The sequence below is a fragment of the Haplochromis burtoni genome, unplaced genomic scaffold, assembly GCF_018398535.1.
Source record: "Haplochromis burtoni strain Fernald_Lab_line unplaced genomic scaffold, NCSU_Asbu1 Contig_230, whole genome shotgun sequence".
Classification (NCBI taxonomy): Eukaryota; Metazoa; Chordata; class Actinopteri; order Cichliformes; family Cichlidae; genus Haplochromis; species Haplochromis burtoni.
Window position 1 is genome coordinate 976,834 of NW_024582591.1, and position 23,753 is coordinate 1,000,586.

Here is a 23,753-nt window from a genome sequence, read left to right on the forward strand (position 1 = left end):
TCATTTGAGGGTCAAATATTACAAGCTCCATTTAAAACAAACAGCACTATCAAAATACCAGGAAAAACGTAATTGCCTCTATAAAAAACAATGTGTGCAGACCAGCTTTAATTGTGGACAAATTGAAATTCAAACTTCAGTCAGGTATAAATATGCCCAAACGGTATATTTATTTTTTTTCTGTCCACCAAAGTAAATATGATTCAATAGATTTTTGTAATTCCACGAAAAATCACCTTGCCCGGTGGGCCGATGGCCAGTCCAGCTATGGTCATTACGAGGGAAATTTCTTTTGCAGTTTGACTGAAAAGATGGACTTGCGCTTCGGGATCCTTTAAACATCATTAGGCGCGTTGCTACGCGCTGTCTGTCCTGTCTGTGAGCTCACAAAGCAGCAGTTCGGGGATGAATGACGTCACACACATGGATCCTCTGTCGGAATATAGTAAAACCGAGGACGGTTGGTTAGTTGGCTTAGTCCTCCTTTGATCGAATCAAAGGATGAAAGGATCGAAGAGAGCTGACGTCATGGCTGACGTCACGGTCGCTGCCAGAAAAATCTATAAATAGACCCCAGTTTCTTTAACTCGGCATTTCAAGAAACACCTAGTTGTTTTCGCAAGCCAGGAATCCTTGGGAAAGAGAAAAGTTTAACACTGAAATTATTCAGTTAGCGGTTTTGTTTTGTTTTTTTGCGAAACTTTTATAGAAATGTCACAGGAACCGTCCAGCAATTCAGTGTCTCACAGAGAAACGAGAGAGGAAGGACCGTCCAACTCAGGGGAGAGAGGAATAGTCCAGGGCATGGAGCCCAAAAAGAAAATTCGCATAAGCGAGATAGAGGGGGTGCCCATAAACATAACACTGCAGATTGGAGCACTTGAGCAAAATGTGCATGAACTTGAGGAAACGCAAGAGTCTCTCCTTGAACAGAACAACACCATTGTTGTTCAGCTGTCCAAGGCTGAAAGCGAGAGAAATGAACTAAAGAAACGGAATGCAGATCTCGAGAAAGCTTTAAAAACTATTCAGTGTCAAATGGAAGAATTACAGTTTTCAAAAACCAAAAATGCTGCTGAACCTGAGGGACTTGAGACTCCTGTTGCTCAACCACCTCAGGATGAGGTTCAGGGTACTGGTATGTGGCATCGTGGTGCCAAATGCCTACTTAAAGTAGGTTTAGGTCTTGCCACAGCGGCCCTTATTGTTCCTGCAGCTTTCTGGGTCTTCTCAAAGATGTCCACCTGACGTGAATGACCCAGCTGCTCCCTGTGGCATTGTGTTTATAACTGATGCGCACCTGCGGACCACTTATGTGCACCCCTGTTTATAATCTTGTGAAAGACGCACGACAGACCTGACCATATACTCATGTTTTTCATCATCTACTTTTATTACTACAGGTTTACCACTACAGATGGCTGCAGCTTTGCAGCTCACAGCCACACACAGAAGCAACAACAACACAGCAGGACCTAGTTCAGCCTTTAAACCAGCAAGGCATGATTGCAGATTGGCGCTCAGGTGCGTCCACCTCCCCTGCTTTCCAACCACGGTCCACCAACTACACCAACCTCCGATAACTATGCCGTGCTCTCCTTTAAGTTTTATTTTGCCCCTCACCCCCCAACCAGTCGCGGCAGATGACTGCCCCTTCCTGAACCTGGTTCTGCCTCAGGTTTCTTCCTGTGAAAGGGAGTTTTTCCTGGCCACCGTTGCCCAGTGCTTGTTCATAGGGGATCATTTGATTGTTGGGGTTTATCATTTAAAATGTCATTTTATTTCAATTATTTCAGGTGAGGGGTTCACTTGATAGGGAGCACAAAAAGCTGCAAATATTAAAAAAAACAACAAAAAGTGTATTTAGCTGCAAATAAAAAATAAAAAAAAACAAATATTAAATTTCCCTACTGCTTCGTTTATTTACTTAAAAGAAGAGTTTTAAATTTTGTGTGATAGTGTCATGGCCCTTGGTCAAGTGATCCAGGGTTTATCTTTTGGACTGTGTGAATCTGGTTTAATTTGTGTCCTTTGATTTAATAGTATTCATGGTTCTGTTTCTCGTCTCCCATGTGTCCATGTTGCTTTTGTATGTCGTGTCTCTTTAGCAGTGGGCGGGCACATCCACGTCGCCGCCAACATACGTTGTATGATTAGACCATTTATATCATTTGACATCCACAGGACATAGAAGTTCGAAAGACACTGAGTCATGCAATACCTTTAATGAGAATACTGTCAGTGAACACTGATGAGCTTCTGCTTCTTTAATGAGCCATAATTCTCATTAAAGAAGCAGGTTGGCTCATAAAGTGCTCTGTAGTTATCTAATGCAACTGCCATTTGTTTCAGGACATAACCACAATCTGTAATCAACACAGGGTTTATTGAACTGTCGGGTGTGCAGACAACATGGCACGCATGAAAAATGGGTAAGGACATTTTGTGAACACTCATAGTTGATGTCTTAATTATGGGAATAGCTACTATGTAATTGATGCTTCCTATTCTATCAGATAAGGTGCACCTTGTGTGGAAGTTAAGTTGGCTCATTTTTGCCTATGAGGGCTAAAACTTCTGCTTACATTTCAACATGAATGTACTACTACTTTCTACTTAGTACCCGAGTAATCCAGCAGAACAGCTCCAAGATGGTGGTGGTGTAAAGGCAGCCCTCTCTATGATATAGAGGAAATATATTTCATTTGAGGGTCAAATATTACAAGCTCCATTTAAAACAAACAGCACTATCAAAATACCAGGAACAACTTAATTGCCTTTATAAAAACAATGTGTGCAGACCAGCTTTAATTGTGGACAAATTGAAATTCAAACTTCAGTCAGACCATATTCAATTGTATAAATATGCATGAAACCAAATGCAATGCTACTAATCTGCTGAAACAATGAATGCAAACCTGAAGGTCTGAGGGTTCCCCAGATAAAAAATACTTGGCAGAAAAGTCTAAACCTTGTTCCCAAAAACCTTTTTTTCTCTTTACGCTTCCAGAAATTCTTTATATAAACTATTCACATAAGTAATGTCCAGACTGAGGCTGCAAGCACTGTTCAAAAACCAAAAAATAAACAACACTGGAAACTCCTGAGCTAAACAGTCTTTAAAGTTTCTCTTTCACTTTACAGCTTTTTCTTCGGCTTCCCTTTCTTTTTCTTTGCAGGGTTAGCAACGATTCTCTTCACCTGGAGAGGCTGCAGAGTGCAGGAGGGAGACTCTGACACCTCCTCAGATTCACTTTCCAGTTTCCTTTTTTGTCCCCTTCTTTCACCACCTTCCTCCTCCTCCATGGCAACAGGTTCTTCAGGCTTAGCACCTTGCAGCCATGCCATGTCCAATGTAGGCACTCTGAGCTTAATGGCATCGACAGTGTCGGTAAACACCCCACCGTCACTGGAGGAGCACCATCTGAACCCCAGGGCGAGCACGCTTTTCAGCCCCAGCGGCTCCGACACACTCTGGCTCAGGCGAGGCACCTGGCAGGCCGGCACTCCTCTGGTGGTGCTCAGCGCAATCAGGTGATTAGTCATGTGTTTCGGTTTGACAGACTTGCACACGAGCAGCAGTCTGAGTTCGTTTCTCTCCAGAGCCTTGGTCACCTCGTTGATGCCGATGGCCAGCTGCCGTCTGGCTGCCACATCTGTCCAGCCGTTTTTGGAGGAATCGCTCACCTGGGGAACAGGTTGTGGTGCGACATCAGGTTTTTTGCTTTTCTTTTTCCTCCATGGGCGAAACACTTTCACTTCTTTTTTCTCCAGACCCATTGAGATCAACTTATCCTTCAGAGTTTTCAGGATGAAGTGCATGTCCTCTTGGGGGAGCGGGCTCCATTTTGAGGCAAAGGGTGAAGTGAAGGAGGTCTTGGCTGGAGTCTGCTTTTTGATTTCCTTTTTAGTCGGCTTTCCGGGAGCCGCCATGACTGTTTGGAGCATAAAACAACCGACACTGTAACAAAAGAGAGAAAAACTGCTTTAGAGTCTGGCAACCAATCACTGGATACTTTATTAAGTACACCCGTTCACCTGACTGGTAATGAAGGCAATCAGATGAGTTCCCTGTACTTAACCTCCACAATCACCAGATCTCAATCAGAGAGAGCACCTTTATGATCTGGTGGAACAGGAGAGTCACATCGTGTATGTGCAGCCACAAATGTAATGCTGTCATGTCAACATGGGTCACATGTTGATCCCCCAAGAATCTTTCATGAAGAAATAAAGCAGTTCTTAAGGCAAATGGGGGTCCAACCCAGCACAAGGAAGATGTATGAACTGGCCAGTAAATGTAAATAATTATTGATGTTAAATTAAAGCACAGAAATGCCAAAGATGAGTTAAACAGCTTACTCACATATAAAAAACGCATACCGAAATCTTTTTTATTTTCTTGTTTGTTTAAAAGGTAAAAAAAGTAAAAGCAGTAAAGAGTAAACACGACTAAGAGGAATAAAGTACATTTTAAGATGAGTGAATAAAATAGAAAAAACAAGAGCACATTTGTTAATTTTTTTTATCCATAAGTCAGACTAAACAAACAACGCCATTATACACTAATACGGTTAGTAACGTTTTTATTTCGCATTTCTTTAACCCACATGGAAATGTCGTTAAATTTCGGATCTTCTTCGGCTCTAATAAAAAACTTTTCGCTTCTGCAGAAGTGTTAAAAACAAACACAGCCGCCGTTACCTGTATTTAAAGCAGGTAACGCATTTCTCCTCGTCTTCTTTACAGCTTCAGCACAGCTGCATGAGAGACACACAGGGCGCTGCCATTTTGTTTCAATTTAAATAACTTTATTTAAAAAGCCCCACAGCGCCGAACAGCGGCGAAAGGGCGACACGACAGTCAAATCATCAAAGAGTCAGCGAAGGCAGTGAAGGTGGAGTTTAAGAGGCGGCGAACACTGTTATCTGACACTGTAGTGTCTGATGGAGGGAAAAGTGCATGAAGTCTCCTTCATGAATCCGCTGGAGTAAAAGTGCACGAGCACAGGAAATAGAAAGTAGGCTTTTCTAAACCAATTAATCAATTGGTTTAAATGCACTCAAAAGTGATTTTTTACACCAAGCAATAATATGAATAAAATGAAACATATAAAATAAAAGGTTTATTTATTCAAATACTTCATCGTTAAGGGAAATGTGTTTCGTATAAACTGAATGTGCACGAACCAAGTAAATTTCATTTGAGCAGACTCCAATAATTGAAACATTTCACATTGTACTTGTGGAACAAAAAAATCAAATCAAATAATAATAATACACATTCACATGTAATGAAATTTTGGGCAGATTTTAAAAAAAATATTTTTACATGGAGTTCTGTGTAGGAAGCATATTGTGGTAGAGGTTGTATTAATCCTGCTGAACTGATATGATTATATCTCCCTAAATTTATTACACTGTTGCAAATGACACGTCATAAAATCGACGTAGTCAGTGGACTAGGTGCCATAGTCCACCATATCTCCCCACTTTATTAAAGTCCGTGTGCGTGTGTGTGTCGCTGTGAGTGAGGGTGACAGGCAGCCAATCAGCACCTCCGCAGCTGTCTGCTCCCTCCCCCTGCAAGCCTCTGCTTGGCTCTCAATAGTGCATCGATCAGCTGTGCTGCAATTACTGCTGCTTAAAACCCTTCAGAGCAGGACATTCATCTGCGCTCCCAACCTTTACCAAGATGACCCTCCAGGTAAAATCCTGCGTTTCTTTGCTCTTTTATTATTGCTATTATTATCTATTAGATGCTACATTATCGCGATGAACCGAACAGCGCATGCCATCTTCTGGCCGTATGAAGTCATCCATCTTTGACGGCGTGGATGAAGGAAAGTCGTGCCTAAACGCGTTAATGCTCTCGGCTCAGTGGTCCTGATGCTGCTCTTAAAATTTAAAGATGTGCTGCTTAGAAGCAGAAAATATGAAAACATGATGAAAATTCACTAGATTCAGAGTTTGTCTCTATGAGAACATGCGGAGGTAAACTGGATCTATATGCAAACATCCGCTTTTTGACCAATGGTCAGCATTCAGAGCTGGATCATTATTTCAGCCGCACCTCAGTAAAGAGTTAAAAGGTATTTAGGTCTTTGCGCATATTAAAAATGGTTCCTGTGGTCTATAATTATCAGTTCTGCTGTGTCCCAGATCCTTTGAAAAGCAGATTATTTGAGTAGGCACACAGGCTCTGGTCTCATATAAAAGCCCATTGTTTATCTCCAGCTTGTGCAACAATCAGTTTCCCAGGACTGCCCCGTGCCTAGAATACCACACTCACATTTCTTATTCAGTGCTTGTAACTCATTAATATGCACACTCTCGTATTCGATGTAATTACTTTACATTCCTGCTGGACTTTATTGCAAAGAGAAGAAAGCCTCCAGTCCAGTGTTTTCCCATCGCAGACACACTGCTTATATTTTCTGAATAATTAATGGCAAACATAAAGAGTGTTCATGTCACCTGCAGGCAGAATTTGACAAGGCAGCAGAGGATGTGAAGAAGGTGAAGGCCAAGCCCACAGACGAGGAGCTGCTGTTCCTGTATGGCCTTTATAAACAGGCGGTTGTTGGAGACATTAACACTGGTAGGAACCGCTACAGAGAAACTGAATCACTCCCATAAAGAGTTCACTAAGTTCAGATTTTTTTTCCTTCTCTCTGTGTGCTTTCACAACTGTAGAGAGACCGGGAATGCTGGACCTAAAAGGAAAGGCCAAGTGGGACGCCTGGGAGTCGAGGAAAGGTAACGAGTTAGGAAAGCTTGTGATTGTTACATTTGTCCACGAGAACTAAACACTTTAACTGAAGGTGCTGGGAAAGTGATTCATTAGCAGGTTATAGATCATACAAGGATATATGAGACAGATATTTTTTGCCAAGTTTGCAGCTGGAACAGTTTTTGGTATTTGTCTGTACAAAATAAGGTAAAGGAATTGGTTCTTTTACACTACGAGCCACACACACACATTTACACTCCACTGGATGCAAGGACGCATGCAGACTGGAGGGGCTCCACCTCCTTGTTGCCTGTCTATTTAGTACTCAAAACCTGCTGAGTCCACAGGTGTAAGTCATGAGAATGAATTTTGTAAAACATGTTTATAGAGCATGAGTTCAACTGAGTTTTGCTCCTCTGCAAACATGGAGGAATCTGCTCCAAATGAGGTGTGTTCAGTGTCAACTAAGACTCACAGGAGGTAACTTTTAGGAAATTAGAAGTTAGTCATTGTCAAAACATCCAAATATTTTCACCACTTAGTTTCATCCAACATCACACGAACGTTTTAATTTTACTCACTTATTCATTGATTTTTTAAAAATGTATTTTTTAAAGTAAAATTACCCTAAAAAAATGTTGAGTTAAGGCATTTGCAGGTTAACATGATTTAGCTGCACACGAGCTGTTTCTGCAAGTCTGTGTTTAGTGTTGAGTACTTGAGAAAAAGGTGACTACACGCAGATTTTGTTGGGTTTTTTGTTGTAATAGGTTCATTTTTAGTGACATCACACTTGTGCAAAGAGTCAAAGGGTGGTGTTGAGCTCCACTCATTTCTTTGTATTTTTCTTCCAATGACTCAGACCATGTAAATGATCTTGAGCAATAGCTCTCCAGGCTTTCTGAAGGTCTTTCAAAGTTTGCCTTTGGACATTGTTTGCTCCTTTAACTCATTTTCAGTCCAGTCCTTGTACCTGACCATTTTCAGAGGAATTGTTTTATTTGTTAAGCAATTTAGCACTGAATCATTCAAGGAATAAAAAGTTACCTAACTCGAGTAACGATCGAGAGACAACTGATCAAAGTACCATTTTTAATCTTTATCTTTAGGCCCTTTGTTACTAGCAGCCTGTTGCACAAACACATCATTTGTTCACATGTCTTTTGCTGAAGCTATGAAAAAAGCCAAAGATAACACAGTTTTTAACAGAAGTATTCATGACACAGTTTATAATCTGGCAGCATGATAATGATCCCAAAAACACTGCACGCATATACACACAGATTTTTAAAAATCCAGTTTTTTAAAGTTTTATATCTTTACTTACACATTACCGTAACAAAAACACAACCCAGATGCCAGCTTCCATGGTGGTGATTTATCAGAACCTGTTGAGCTCATAAAAGGAAGCTTTTTAGGGTTTTTTTTAGATTTATTACCAATAAACAGACCTGATCTTATCTAAGCATCTTCATCATTAGAATCTCTCCCATAGTTTAACCAACTTTTCAGTGCTATATGGGAGAAAGGCTATGTAAGCATGTATACAAATAGGAGAAAACTCCTTTAAGATATTATTATTTAAGTCCAAATCACTCGTAATTTGAACTCTTTCAGGAATGTCCAAGGATGACGCCATGTCGGCCTATGTCACAAAGGCTAAAGAAGTCATCAGCAAGTACGGGCTGTGAGACGTCCATGAAGTGAAGAGGCAGCAGCGATGAAAACAGACTACTAATTCAGACTACTAAAACAAAGCTGCTCTTTACTTAAAAGAGCAGCTTTGCTTCCAGAGGCCATAATTCTGCAAAATAATGTGATTTAAAAAAAAATGTCTTTCTATCCTTGAGTTTTTGAATTACATAGCTCAATTGATTTATGCATTTTAACGATATCTATGCAGTCTTTAACATATTAATCTTTCTATATGTACTGCATACTGGACTTAGATTTGCAGCTTGAATCAAAACAGGACAATTTAAATGTTGGCAAATGTGAACAAACACGTTTTGAAGATTAAACCTTTTTCTGCACTGTTTCCTTTCTTTCATTTGTGCTTGTTTTTATTGAGAGGTTGATTTTTTTGCCTTCAGTTTCAGTTTAAAACAACCTGCATAAAATCTTTACACAGAGAAAGGATTTTAGGTTTTATTCATGAAGAGGCCCGACTATGGTCTGTGCAAACGATTACGGGAAGTTTTGATTGACATACAGTTATTCATACTTAAAAGAGTTGTCTTAGCTGGAACTACACCTGCAACACCTGCTTTGGTGCCAACCTAAGTGGACAACAGGTGCACTGGAGAGGCAACACCACAACCCTCAAAGTTCAAGCTGGTGGACACAGACGGTTGCTCTCTCCTCATCCTCCTTACTGGTTTCTTTCTAGTTTTTGTTTTGCTGGTGTCCTGACAGCTGCCGGCATCTTCGTGGCATAGATTCAACAATTTTCTGGAAATGTTTTAAAATAAGTCAACATCACACAGTTGCTGCAGATTTCCATGATGCAAATCTCCCACTGTACCACATCCCAAAGGTGCTCTCTTGTGTTAAGACCTGCTGACTGTGGAGGCCGTTTGAGTACAGTGAACTCATTGTCACGTTCAAGAAACCAGCTTAAGATTATTTTAGTTTTGTGACACAGTCCATTATCCTGCTGATCCATGCTTTCATGTTGTTTCATTAGACCAGCCAATGTTTTTCCAATCATCTGTTGTCTAATTTTGGAGAGCCTGTGCAGACTATAAACTATAGTTTCCTCAGTTTCTTGTTTATAGCTGACAGGAGCGGCATCTCGTTTGGTGTTCTGCAGCTGAAGCTCATCTGCATTTGGAGATGCTCTTCTGCATACAGTTGTTATTGCAGTTACAGTAGAGATGGCTGTGTCGGAAAATCCCAGTAGATCTGCATTTCCTGAAACACTGAGACCAGCCCATCTGGGATCAACAACCACACCACATTCAAAATCGCTTAAATCACCTTTCCCCCTCATTCTGATGCTCGCTTTGAACTCCAGCAGCTCCTTTTGTTCACGTCAACGTCCCTTAAATGCTTTGAGGTGCAGTGTGATTGGCTGATTAGATAAACAGGTGTATCTAATAAAGTATCCGCTGAAAGGTGTGGTTTCATGTATTTTTCAGGCCTAATCTTTCCAAAGTTTTAGGTTGTTGCCACACACTGCCTGCCTGACCTCACCCTTCAAAGCCTCTTTATTATTTCACCCATAAGTAATTCAAGCCAGGGCAATTGCCCGCGCATGCGCAGTGAGCTGTTCCGGGCTGGCTTGAGTCTATGGTTTAGTGGGGTAAAGGTGAAGGGCTACAGCTGCAGTCCAGCACAACAACTGAACGGCTGCTACACCGGCTTATATAAGAAACCAAACCCGCACGTTCACAACATTTGCGCTGAAAGCCTCCAGAGCCCGCGGCAGGTGAGCAACGGGAGCTAACAGTCCAGCTTTACAGTGCAGTTAAAGTAAGCTAACGAGCTGCTCCTCAACTATTGTTTGCGTTTGCACTCGACATTAACATTAACAGGGGCGAGACGAGCGAGTGCACCTTATCAGCTCAGTGTTACCCGGTTAATAAGTGTTTATTGTAAACAGTTTGGTCGTTTGCACTAACAGGTCTCTGCCCGAGCACGGAGAGGTAGGAGTTTAATAGTTTTAATGTGGTGCTGATAGCTGAGCTCAGGATTTGCTGAGTTTTGTTCAGAAACATGTCAAAGCTGTCATTGTGACACAGTATGCAACTGCTCATGTTTGAGACTTACACAGTGCAAGCCTTACTGTTGTTTTAAATCTGTTACCCAAGGCAATAAATAATATGAGTGTTTTAACTGGAAGTAATGATGAATGCGCTTTCAGCATTGTCAGCTTATTATCCAGGTGTTGCTGCTTTAAGTACTAGATAAGGTGGTTGTTGAAGGTAAAATGCTATGAAATGCACAGTTTAAATGTTTTACAATGATTTTTTTTTTTAAATGTCATAAACCACAAAAGCTTCATGTGTTCAAAGCAAAACCAGTCATAATCACAGGGTCTTCAAATGGTTTATAGTGCTGTTATTTTTCAGTATTAAAACAAATATCGTATATAACTGCTTTTAAATGTATCCGCAAAAAACAAAGAATAATTAGTGTTATCAAGGTTTGTCTATTATATAAGTACCCCCACCCTGGTATATCAGTGATATAAAGCGTGGAAAGGCTCTGCTTCATATCACTGTAATGTTTCTTTTGTGACAGGGGGAAAGGAAATGGCAAATCAGCTGTCTCAGTCTCTGCCGGAGCAAACCTTTCAGTACCAAAACAGTCTGCCGCCCCTGCCTGTACCCTCACTGCAGAGCAGCCTTTCTAAGTACCTGGATGCAGGTAGGATGTCTGCTGTCATCAAGTTAGTCAGTTTCCAGGCTTTTGTAAATATTTGTCATGTGACCTTTCAGTTGTCCATATGTCGTATCTGTTTGAAACTTGTCTGTGTCATAGGTGCAGTCTGTGGTTTTCTATTAACCAGCGTTAGTGATTCTGGTCTGTGATTCTAGACACACGGTTTCTTTTTTAAAACAACATAAAATAAGATGTTAAATAAATGCTCACAATTGAATTTAATTCAATGGGAAGAACACAAATTATTAACCAAAAGGTGTAGGCTGAAGCGTAATTACACCTATGCTTTTTACATTTCGTTTCACCAAAACAAACACCAAAGATGATGCAATATTAGGACTGAACTAGAACAAAAACAGTCATACTGTACCCCAGTTTTATATTTGTTTACTGCCTGATTTTTGAGCATTTTTTATTTACATAGTGAAAAATCTTTTTTGAAGTTAGTTTTCTCATTTTTTTCCTGCTCCAATTAAAAACAAACAAACATGGAAATAAAGTTTGTAAAGCATGTTGTTGCAGTGCTGAGATCCACTTACTAATTTTAAGGCATCGAGTTTTATGAATATTCTGCTGGTTTCTTCTTAATAATCAATTTATAACTCTTCTATAGTATGTAAACTGGATTAGCGTTGGTTGTGTATACGTTTGTGCAAACCTCCACACAGTAGATCATATATTTATATAGCACCACTGAACGACACAGGAAGTCTTTCCTGCCTGTGGCCATCTCCCTGTACAACGCATCCACTTAACACACTGGTTACTGCTACAACTACACATGTTTCTTTTCCAGCTATTTATTTATGAGTGACTTATGTATGTATGTATGTATGTATGTATATATATATGTATATATTGTACTATTCTTAGTTAGCGTATTGTCTGTCTTGTCTTAATGTTGGTTTATAATGGAGCACTGTAACAAAAAATAATTTCCTCCAGGGATCAATAAAGTATTCTGATTCTGATACCTATTAGGATCAATATAGCATGTGTGTTAATTTTCTTATTTAAAATGTCTTGTTTTATACATTTTTGCAATAGTTTGTTTTTAGCTCATTTATGTGAGCATTCCAGCATAATTTATAGTCAAACTGTTGGTTTCATACACTCATTAAACTTAAATTAAACTTTTAATTTGTGCACCCCTGAGCCTCTGACAATGGCTGTAAATGCTAAACAGTTATGGCAAAATGTCTGTGAAACCTGCTGAATCAAAGCTGAAGCTGTTACATCTTCATTGTTTAATTTGAAATCCACTCTTGTGCTATGAAGAATTGTGTCATTTTCTAAAAGCTTAAGGATTTAACTGTAGCAGGAATCATGCAGGTGTTATCAGATATATGTGTGAATGTTTTAGAGCAAGTTTATATGCACTCAGTCAAACCATTAGAAACACCTATAAACACATATATATGAGTATTTTCTGTATCCATCCATCCACCCAACCATTTTCCATGTTCTGTATCTGGGTGACGGGGGGCGCAATCTAAGCAGAGAGGCAGACAGACCTCCCCTCTCCCCTGACACCTTCTCCAGCTCAGTTGGATGTTCCCAAGCCAACTCAGATACATAATCTGTCCAGCATGTCCTGGATCGGCCCTTGGGTCTCCCTTTTAGTGGGACATTTACAAAACACTTCACCAAGGAGTCGCAGGAGGTATGCTGGTCAAATACCTCAGCTGACCGGAGCAGCAGTCGAGTCCCTATCTGTTTTGACTTCTGCTTGGGAGTGATAAAGAAGTGGGTCTGGTTTTTCCAACAAAAGTCCCTCCAGGTGTGAGAGCTGGTGGAAGAAGATGTTTTCCAAGTGTGGAGCCATTCCTCTTCAGTAATAACAATGTTCAGTCCCTTTACTCTGCGCTGTTTAGCATAGTTTGTTTCGTCCTTATTCATTGTTACAGTACTACGGTACAGCCGACTTACTAGACCATTTCTATTCCCTAAGTTATAAGCATCCATGAATATCTGGATAACATTAGGGACTTCATTTGGACACAGACCTTTAATTTTTTTGGAAAAGTAAATCACAAAGCTTCAAATATCTGTAAAAAATCATGTTTATCCTACTTATGTTTCTGACACATCTCCTTAAAACCACACAAATGCCACCCCTTGGCAATTCAAGATATAGATGTAATACTGCAGTAAACCCACTGTCTGCATCTTATGTCTTGTAATGGTGGCTTAAAAACAGGATTATAGGCAGGCCACCTTAATAATTTGATCTCTTTTTGCAGTTTCTAATGATTGGCCACTTTCACCCACGCTTAAAAGAAAAATGTCACCCACTGACTTGCTGTTTTGGAGATTTCTCCTTCTTTTTCTATCCAGCCAAGTAATGATTATGTTGGTGTGTTCAGTGGAGATAATTCTGTTGTCCTGCGTCGATCCAAATATTAATAGTATCGATACCAACGCTGGTACTGGTAACAGGTCGATGATGGCATGATTGTTGTGCATTACCATGTTGTTGTGGAAAGTAAAAATCACTGATTTACTGGTTATTAAAATGTGTCCAGAATTGCAAATTGATGTTGATTCATCTCATAAATCATGACATGCTGCACTCCACAAAATAAGCTGCCTTTGTGGGATAATTATAGCTTATTAATTATGGATCACTTGATATTGAATCGATACTAAAATTACACTAGTACTCTGAGCTCCTCATGACTGAACTCCTCACGCTGACTCAAAGTTAGAGGCAAGCCACCCTTCAGAAAAAGCTCATTTCCACCTCTTGTATGTGCAATCTCATTCTTTCGATCACTACACAGAGCTCGCTTTGCTGTCTTTGGTTTCCATCTCTACACTGGTTGTGAGGAGGATTAGAAGGACTTCCACTAATAGAAGTGGAAATTCTACAAAGCGACCACATTTTGTTTTCGTTACTCTCTCAACCAGCTGTTTAATGTGATCAGCCTGAGCTTTTCCAGCCGTCAGCACGTATGCAACTCAGTCAAACAGCTGGATTTAGGTTGGGTTTGTTTGGGGTTTATTGCCCTGCTTTTACCTTTAACATCAGTCAGAATTTCACATTTCTGCCGATAACTCTAACCATGATTTTTCACCTTATTTTCTCAGGGTGGTCCTGCCTAAAGTTTATGGACACTTCAAACCATTTTACATCACGAGCCACATACAGCTCACTTTGATCTTATGTGGGTCAGACCTGTCAGTGTAAAGAAGTTTAACTACACATTTAATTGCTGAGATGTTTTAATATAAGACAAAGAAGAGCAATTTCAATAGTATCTGTTAGTTTTTCTACATTATGTAGAAATGCTGCTGTAGTAAATGAATGAAATCTGTCAGCAGGACTGGGCTTAAATTTAAGTTGTAAATGTAATATTTAATTACTTTGGTATAGCATGAATGCCCATGGGGTATTTCGTTATCAGTAAGAAAAGCTGTAAAACTTGTAAAAATATAGTTGAAGATCCAAACTTTTATGTTCTTTGTGTGTTCTGTTTTATGTCCTTGACATTTTCCTAAGTCATCCAGTGGGCTAGATTGGAGTCTTTGCCCGGCCAGTTCTGGCCCCCGGGCCTTATGTTTGACACCCCTGCTTTAAACAATGTTAAAATGTTTCAGACTGACTGTCTGAAAGTAACGATGAGTCTTCAGTTTCTCTTTCATGACCAGTTTGTCTAATAACATTGATTGAAAGAGTAGCATGATTGTTTCTTTTTCCCTCCCCGCTGTCACCAAGTGATTTGATTGTTGTGATTTAGCGCTATATAAATAAAGTTGAATTAAATTGAATAGGACTTTTTCTTTGTACCAAAGGCTAAAGAAATCATTCAGTAAGATTATTAGTGTACCGGAAGTGTGAATGAAAAACAAAGCACTCTAGCTTTGTTGGCACATTTCTGTCTCTGCATCATTTCATGTGTTTCATTTGTATATTTTCTGCTCGTTCTGCTGTAAAGTAAAACAAAACAAAACAAAGAATCCTTTGAATAAACAGGTGCGATCAGACTTGTTGTTTTTGAAAGCAGTTACTACATCAATACAAAATGACCAGAAGCTGGCGCACTTGTTTAACAGAGGGACTAATCTTCCATGTTTTCACTTTATTGTGCTTCAGTTCGTCCATTCGCCTCTGAGAAAGACTTTAAAGCTACGAAGGAGACTGTGAGGAAATTCCAAGCGGGTGTTGGCCAGGAGCTGCACAAGAAACTCCTCCAGAGAGCCAAGACAAAGAAGAACTGGGTGTGTGTTTGAGATATAAAAGCCTTGTTTTTGTCTTTAGCGTCTCCTCTTTAGTTACAAGTGTGATGCAGTTGACTGTTTGATGTTTTTGTTTGCTTTGTCCTCCAGCTGGAAGAATGGTGGTTGGACACGGCGTATCTGGAGTTGCGCATCCCCTCTCAGCTCAATGTGAACTTTGGTGGCCCAGCACCCTACCTGGAGCACTGCTGGCCACCTGCTGAGGGAACTTACCTGCAGAGGGCCAGTATTATCACATGGCACACACTGCAGTACTGGAACCTACTTCGCACGTAAGACGAGCACACTCGCATGTATGAAAGCTGTGTTTTAGGATGTGTTGCTCTGTCTTTTTTGCATTTAAATATCTTTCCGTCACTGCTTATTTTAGAGAGAGGCTGGCTCCTCAGAAAGCAGGGAAAACGCCGTTGGACATGGACCAGTTCAGAATGCTCTTCTGCACCTGTAAAGTACCCGGAGTGAAGAAAGACACCATCCGAAACTACTTCAAGACAGGTAGAATAAACTCTGCTCTTATCTTTGCCGCAAACTTACCTGCGGCACTTTGACCCTTTTTCTCTGCTTGCCTGTCACCCTTGTGTAACATGCATGCTGTGCTGTGTCACAGAGCGTGAGGGTCCGTGCCCCTCCCATTTGGTAGTGATGTGCCGGGGGAGGATATTCACATTTGATGCACTTTGTGATGGAGAAATCCTCACTCCTCCAGAAATTCTCAGGTAAAGATTAAACGCACTTGAGAGTAAAATGCAATTAGAAACCTTGTACCCAGCCTAAACAGACTGAAGGCCTTTACACAGTTAGTGCAGCCAAAAAGCGACACAATTCTGAATGTCTCAGATTCATACTTGTTGTGTAGCGTATATACAAACAGAAGTGTTGTGTTTTTAGATGTTTCAGGACGTCAGGGGGGCAATTTTTTCTCAGAGCCAGAGCAGCATCTAGCTGTGTGTCTGAGATAAAATAGTATTATTGCACTATGTGTACTTTCAACTTTGAACTGTGAGCACAGTGTTCTGATTGGTCAGATCTATGTATTCACATGTAAAACATCTGAAAAATCAAGTTTGGTTCAAAATGAAAAGCCATATTAAGAATTAGTGAATCCAAAAAATAATTTTTATGCACAAAATATTTGCTCATATTTTACATATCCAGCATTTGTAAGCCTCAACAGAACCAGTAGCAAAAGAAAGAGGACATAAGTCTTTCTTTAGGAAAGAGTTAAAAAATAAAAAATAATAACAATATTATAAAGCTTGTTGACCAGTATTCCACTACGTAGCCCAAAGAGCTCTTCTGCCTCAGGTGAGGAGCAGGGAGGCTGTGGTCACATTTGGATAACACATTAGCTTGCTTCTGTCTTTGCATCCCTCCTACAGAGAGGGGACAGAGAGTTGCAAAGATGCATGAAATATTTTAGCAGAAGTATTTATGACACTCTGTATTTATGTAGAAGTAAACAAGTAGAACTATTAAAGAAATGCGCCTCATCATCAGAAAATTTCTACTGTTTTTTTATTTATCGTCTTGATGCATTCTCAATCATCCAGGAAAGTAAATCTCCAAAAGTTGATTCTGTTCATCTGGACGTAGTGTTGAGAAACATTTCGTCACTCATCCAAGTGACTTCTTCAGTCTCAGCTGACTGCAGGTTTCCCCAAATCTTATAAACAGTACATTTGCATAATGACTGAAACCAGCCCACTGAGGAACAATGGGCTGGGAGGTCAGTTCCTTAATCTTAATTATGCAAATTCTCATGACCATTGATCAACAACCACTGATCAATGGCCATGAGTACCATTCACAGAGAGTTGGGGAATGGCTGCAATCACAGCATTGTAAGATGGCGAAAGATGTACCCTTAAGCCCCCTCCTCGATTCAGAGATGGTCTTTCCCTTTTCACGTAAATGGCCTCCTTGACTCCGCGCTCAAACCAGCGTTCCTCCCTGTCCAGGATGTGTACATCCTCATCCTTGAAAGAGTATCCACTGGCCTGTAGGTGTAAATAGACTGCCGAGTCCTGGCCTGACGAGGTAGCTCTGAGCTACCTAAGATTAAGGAACTGACCTCCCAGCCCATTGTCCCTCAGTGGACTGGTTTCAGTCATTATGCCAATGTACTGTTTAAAAGATTGGGGAAACCAGAAGTGACTTGGATGAGTGACAAAATGTTTCTCCCACAAAACACTACGTCCAGATGAACAGAATCAACTTTTGGAGGTTATTTATTTATTTATTTATTTATTTTTACCACCGTAAGAAAAGGCTTTAAGGTGCAGTAAGGGAAAAAAAAAAAAAGCACACGAAACCTGAAATTATGCTACCAATTTGCCTTCTTCATATGCTACAGATTTACAGCATAGTGTACTTGTACAGTGTGTCCACCAGGGGGCTGTTTCACATGCATAACAGAACCATTGTGATGTCACTCACTGGGTTTGGACTTTAGCACTGGTTTGGTTTTTCGAGTCAGAGGTTATAGTACGGATGCTAAGGGCTAGTATCGGACTTACCCAAACTGAGGCACAGACTTCTTGGATGATCAGTATCACACAGCGAGCAGTAATATTAGTTAGAGAATCTATTTGAAATGTTCCAAAAAAAGAAAATAATAATTTTTTTCCATTTGATTATATAGCACCAATCCACACCAACGTTTAAATTAAGGTGCTTTTATATTGAAATAAGTCTCAACTATCAGTTGATGCCCTTTGAGGAAGCACTTGGCAACAGTTGTGACCTCCAGCAGAACCAGGCGAGCTGAAAAACGTAGCCCCTTTAGTCACACGCAGCAGACTAGTGCTTGTTTGGATGAACCAATCAGCTTTCTTGATGCGTTGGTCAGCGCAACACGCTGCTGAGATAAGTTAGGGGTGTATACCATTTCCTTTCTGCTTCAGTTTCAAGAAGATCCCCCGTATGCAGGAGGTTCATTTCATTTCATTTAGGCTGAAGTCTGTTTATGTTTAGTGTTGTTTGGCTTTTTTCAGGTTACATAAAACATACAGAAGTCTAAAATATTTATTTTGTCTGTTTTACATATTAAAGTGTTTTATTTTTGTTCATCATTATGGGAAGCAGTCCACACTCATCGCCTAATCATCCATTCATTTTCCTCCAGATGTCCTGTATAATTTGGTTAAAGCTGCAGAGTGAAGAGCAAACAAGGCTGATGCAGCATGTGTTTGTTTACCTTTTCAGGCAGCTGAGCTATGTGAAGGAGCGCTGTGACTCAGAGCCTGAGGGAGACGGCGTGGCTGTGCTCACCTCAGAGGAGAGGACTCGCTGGGCGAAGGTAGGGGCGCTCATGTTTGGAGGATTTTAAAAAAAAAAGTGAATATAGTTTGTGAAGAAGGTCTCATGTTACTGTGGCGTATCTCATGATTAGCGCTTTGTTTACTTTCACTGCAGGCCAGAGAGCATCTTATAAGCATCGATCCACACAATAACACCATCCTAGAGACCATTCAGAGCAGCTTGTTCGTCATTTCTCTGGATGAAGTGGAACCCTACTCTACCCCAGAGAACTACTCAAATGTACGGACTGCGCAGATCTAAAATATGACTCGCCATTTAAATCATGAGAAAGAGTTGTGTCTGATTTACTTGTTTATTTATTTTCTTTCCAAATTTTGTACTTTTGAGTTCAGATGACTGCAGAAGCTCTCACCGGCAACCCCACCATCCGCTGGGGTGACAAATCGTACAACTCAGTCGTGTTCTCAGATGGCACATTCGGATCCAATTGTGATGTGAGTGTGCTTGTTCGTACAAAGCTGCGCTGAGGTTCAAGATGATTGTACTCATTGATTTGCCAGTGAAACATGCAGTCCAACCAAAATCAGCTGTTTTAATACCTTAAAAACTCGACTTGTTTCGCAGCATGCGCCGTATGATGCTATGGTGCTGGTGTCTATGTGCTGGTATTTGGACCAGCAGCTCAAAGCTACAGAGGGCAAATGGAAGGTAAACACTTGACGGTGCACATCGTGTCAAACATTTCCTGACTATTCTTTTCATTTTTCTGACACACATGCATGTCTGGGATTTTCAGGGCTCAGATGCAGTCAGACCGGTGTCCTTCCCCGAGGAGCTGGTGTTCACTATGGATGAAAAAGTCATTGGCGATATCAGTCATGCCAAAAAGCAATACATCGAGTCGGTGAGCTATCGTTAATCCCAAATGAAACCTCAGAAAACCCCTGATGACACTGAATAGGCTGTCTTGAAATAGGCAAAATAGGCACGTTTCCATGAACTTGCTGGAAAACACATAATTCTGTCAAGGAAAGATGTGAAAACACATTTACAGAAACCTCATAGAATAGAATAGCATAGAAAAGCCACTTTAAGGTCATTCAGAAGTTATATCAGAGCAAAAATTCAGTGCTTTTACTCGTCATCAGACTGCACAACATGAGTCTAACATAAAATAAATAAATATAAATCTAAAGATATGAAATATAAAAAAAGGATCTAGAATATAGTCATGTAAGAATATAATAAAATGTTTTATCTTTATATATGGATAAAATATTATTAGGTACTAGTGTACTATGAAGGAAGTTCAACACCTAAAACCCCACACGGAGATGACGGTTATAACAACAGTCATCAGTAACTTTCTCTTTTAAGCTAGGCTTTCCGCTCTGAGCGCGCTCACATAAAAAAAGGGGCTTTTCACACGTCATGTGACTCCTCTTTCAACCCACACAAAATGATCCCTTTGAGAACCGCCCGCTTCGATCAGATACATTATCAGAGGATGGTAATAAAAGGGTAAAAAAATACAGTAAGATGCAACACTTGCAGATTAATGCTGGTGAAAATCCTCAATGAAAAAATGTTTCAGTTTGTTTTAATGCTCCTGGTGCTGCTGTTTATTTGTGACATGACAGCTACAGATTACAGATATGAAACTTGATTAGAGACGTGGAAATCACTTCAGTTTGGTGTAGATCAAAGTGAAATGAATTTTATTGATTGAACAGCTTTTCATGTTGTGTGTCCTCTGTTCTTAGCCGCAGATTAGAGTCAAGTGTGATAACCTTTATACATTTCAGTGATCGTCTTAAAGTCAGGTTTCAACGACAGTGTGATGCACAGTTTGAACTGCTGTGTCTTTAAAGCGGGGTGTAATTCTTGATGTTATTATGGTACAGTTTAAAAAGCTGCACATATAAAAACCTGAGAAAACACACGCACACAGGACACTCCTCTGAACAGCCTAATAGTACGAGAGTGGATGTTGTTGAGCTGTTCCTGCTGTGGTGAAACTAAAATCCTCCATAGATTAACTGCAAACACTGAATCTGTGATGCAAGGTTAGGATTGAAATTTGAAAAAAGTCACATTTGAAATGGTGTGCAGCCTTTTTTTCACTGATTTTATTTTCCTGCAGAAGAAAATCTGATTGAGTTAAACTCCATGTGGCTGAACAACGAAAACATATTAGAAGCACAGCAGCGGAAACATAAGATGGGAAATTGATTATTTGCAGGCGTCATCAGTCATGCTGACGTTTGCTGTGTGGTCCAGAGCATTTAACCATTCGTTCTCTCTCGGTTTTCCAGGCACAAGACCTCCAGGTTGTGTGCTATGCTTTCACAGCATTTGGTAAATCTACAATCAAACAGAAGAAGCTCCATCCAGACACTTTTGTTCAGCTAGCGATGCAGCTGGCCTACTACAGACTGCACAAGAAGTAAGCTGTGGTTAAGCACACACTTTTATTATCATTATTGTCAGTGACCTTCGTGGCCCTGAAGGTGTCCTCTTTCCTCTTACAGGCCAGGAAGTTGTTATGAGACGGCAATGACGCGCAAATTTTATCACGGCAGGACTGAGACGATGCGCCCCTGCACCCAGGAGGCTGTGAATTGGTGTAAAACCATGACGGACCCCACATGCAATGTGAGTGTGTGACAGTATTTGGGAAAATCACAGAAGAGCAGGAGAGAAGAAGCAATCTCATATTCGACTTAAATGTTTTCCTCTCAGGATGGTGTCAGGAGGAAGGCCATGCTGCAAGCCTTCAGTAGACACAACAACCTGATGGCTGAAGCACAGGAAGGACAAGGTTAGTTCACTTTGTGATTCCTGCTTCGTGTTTTTTCCTGACTACACTTGGCCCTGACTGTCCCGTTTTAGTCTCAGATATGAGGTGCAGCTACAAGCAGTGTGCAGAATAGAGATGTAGGGCCAAAGTATCATCAATAAAACAATGACTTTGATCACTGGTAGTTTGGTTTCTGATATTAAACTTGTTGGCTTAATTTTTGTTCGCCTGATTGAGCAAAACGGAGCTGCTACACCCCCCACTGGACTCTTCTGAGCCAGTAAAAATCTGCTTTAGTTCAACATCTACATTTATCTGTTGTACAAAATCGTTTAGCCCATCAGCTTCCCTATGTAGGACTTGCGGGCTGAACCAAGGCTTCTGACATCACAAAGAACCATATTTGTAGTCTCTTTGAGTTTTTATGCCCTACTTCATGCGGTCGTGTGATATTGTTGCCAGGTTTTGACAGGCATCTTCTGGGGCTGTATCTTATTGCCAAGGAGGAGGGACGTCCAACCCCAGAATTATTTATGGATCCCCTTTACACAAAGAGGTACGCCACCCAGAGCTGATTTATCGCATGAAAGCAGTAAATTAAATTTCTGCTCTACTAGTTTATAATGTATGATCTATTGGAAATAATTTAATTAAATATTAAATCCTAGAATGTTACAGTGCAGTATCCAGAAATCTGCTTCTCCAGAGTAGCTGCTGCAGAGCAAAGGCAGTGCATTAGGCTTCTGTCTGTGACTGTTGTTTGTGTCTGCAGTGGCGGTGGGGGTAACTTCGTGCTGTCATCCAGTCTGGTGGGCTACACTACAGTTCTCGGGGCTGTGGCTCCCATGGTGCAGCATGGCTACGGCTTCTTTTACCGCATCAGGGATGACAGGTGAGCACATGAAACGGGCTTTCACTGACCTGAAAACCTGTGTGTGGGTTTTTGGTGAACCTGTGCTGCATATGTGAGATTTGCCAGTTCTGTAGAATTTATAAAAAGCAAGCTAAAGATGTATACACTTACTGGACACTTTATTAGGTACACCTTGCAAATACTGTGTTGCACCCAGGTTTACCTGCACAACTGTCTTAATTATTCATGACAGACTCAACAAGGTTCTGGAAACATTCCTCTGAGATTTTCAGTAGCTGTATTCAGATCTCCGCTCCTCTTTTTTCTAGGATTGTGATCTCCATGTCAGCGTGGAAATCCTGCCATGAGACTGATGCTCCATCACTGTTCAATAGCTTCAGTAGCTGCCTGCATGAGATGCTCCACTTAGCCACCACTTCTCAGCTATAAACCTACTTAAGCGGGGAAACGGGATAATTTAATGACTCCTGTTTCAACCCACACAAAATGATCCCTTTGAGAACCGCCCGCTTCAATCAGATACATTATCAAAGGATGGTAATAAAAGGGTAAAAAAATACAGTAAGATGCAACACTTGCAGATTAATGCTGGTGAAAATCCTTAATCAAAAATGTCTAAGTTTTCAGTTTGTTTTTATGTCCATGTTGTACCACAGAGAGCCTGTTTTAAATATCAATGCACTTGTAGTTGTACTAAATGGTGACAGCTAGATCAGCACGAATCAATGCAAAGGTGCAGAATCTGTACCTCGTATTTTTTTTTTAATGTAAATTTAAATTACTCAAGATTATGTAGTTATTAACATAATGTAAACTGTACTTTTTTTTTTTCCCTCTTTCTTCCTGATTCAACGCTCGTTTTTTGTTTTGACTGTATAGTTTGAAATCCTGACAGTATTATTCCACATTTTAAGATAAAATGTTAACCGCTAAGTGGCTAACGACTCGCCTTAGTTTTCACTGTGAAAAAGCTCTTTTCCAGTAACCGTAGAAAAGAGCTGTTAGGCTTGAACTGAATCGTAACACTGTAGGGAAGCTCGTTTCTAAAGCTTTTGCAGAGTTAATTCAACATTTCTACTTCACTAAAAGAACCTGAAATTTGTACTAATGGATGGCAGAAACAAGCTTCTACTGACTATTTGGACAAATATTTGATTGTCTTGTCAAAACAGTGCCTACAGATGAAGGAAATGCACTTGAATACCACAAGAGGATGTGAATGTACCCCATCGCATGAAGTGCACACACTGAGCTAATTTAAACTCATTAAAAGAGAGAAGTAGGCACGACTCGTGTAAGTTTGTTAAAGCCAAGGTTGACTTCCAGTTTCTCCAGGTACCAATACCTTCTACACACTATGCAACTTTGTTTTTAATTTCATGTCCAAATGTTGGTGATGGTGTTTACTTTGGGTTTCAAAGAGTGGCTGACGTAAAAATCTGTTGAAACACTTTCTACATT

General features: G+C 40.4%; 2 protein-coding genes across 7 annotated transcripts; one reads left to right on the forward strand and one right to left on the reverse strand.

The window, feature by feature from the left end:
* Window positions 1-606: 606 nt before the first annotated feature.
* Window positions 607-4,841, reverse strand: rpp38 (ribonuclease P/MRP 38 subunit). 2 transcript variants are annotated; one of them, XM_005937623.3, is made up of 2 exons: window positions 4,611-4,820; window positions 607-3,961 (listed from the first exon to the last, which is right to left on the reverse strand). In XM_005937623.3, the coding sequence occupies exon 2, from the start codon at window positions 3,946-3,948 to the stop codon at window positions 3,139-3,141; it is 810 nt and encodes a 269-aa protein (XP_005937685.1). In that variant the 5' UTR covers window positions 3,949-3,961; window positions 4,611-4,820; the 3' UTR covers window positions 607-3,138. The 2 variants fall into 2 exon arrangements, with proteins under 2 accessions (XP_005937685.1, XP_005937683.1); XM_005937621.3 differs by having other exon boundaries at window positions 1,289-3,961; window positions 4,705-4,841.
* A 669-nt stretch (window positions 4,842-5,510) lies between these two features.
* LOC102289233 (acyl-CoA-binding protein homolog) lies at window positions 5,511-23,409 on the forward strand. Of its 5 annotated transcripts, XM_042226842.1 has the most exons (18): window positions 5,511-5,706; window positions 6,483-6,600; window positions 6,696-6,758; window positions 15,215-15,339; window positions 15,448-15,629; window positions 15,728-15,852; window positions 15,965-16,073; window positions 18,562-18,655; window positions 18,772-18,897; window positions 19,011-19,112; window positions 19,243-19,326; window positions 19,415-19,522; window positions 20,934-21,064; window positions 21,150-21,273; window positions 21,361-21,439; window positions 21,881-21,974; window positions 22,191-22,310; window positions 22,601-23,409. In XM_042226842.1, the coding sequence occupies exons 1-18, from the start codon at window positions 5,695-5,697 to the stop codon at window positions 22,719-22,721; spliced, it is 1,917 nt and encodes a 638-aa protein (XP_042082776.1). In that variant the 5' UTR covers window positions 5,511-5,694; the 3' UTR covers window positions 22,722-23,409. The 5 variants fall into 5 exon arrangements, with proteins under 5 accessions (XP_042082776.1, XP_005937686.1, XP_042082774.1 ...); XM_042226840.1 differs by lacking the exons at window positions 5,511-5,706; window positions 6,483-6,600; window positions 6,696-6,758 and adding exons at window positions 9,938-10,206; window positions 10,978-11,103; XM_042226839.1 differs by lacking the exons at window positions 5,511-5,706; window positions 6,483-6,600; window positions 6,696-6,758 and adding exons at window positions 9,939-10,162; window positions 10,978-11,103.
* Window positions 23,410-23,753: the final 344 nt, after the last annotated feature.

What these genes read in the sequence shown, in the direction of transcription:
- rpp38 (XM_005937623.3), bottom strand. Translation starts at nt 3,948, where the DNA reads ATGCTCCAAACAGTCATGGCGGCTCCCGGAAAGCCGACTAAAAAGGAA.
- LOC102289233 (XM_042226842.1), top strand. An exon ending in CATTCGGATCCAATTGTGAT is followed by an intron (nt 19,113 to 19,242) that starts GTGAGTGTGCTT and finishes CTTGTTTCGCAG; the next exon opens with CATGCGCCGTATGATGCTAT. An exon ending in AAAAGCAATACATCGAGTCG is followed by an intron (nt 19,523 to 20,933) that starts GTGAGCTATCGT and finishes TCGGTTTTCCAG; the next exon opens with GCACAAGACCTCCAGGTTGT.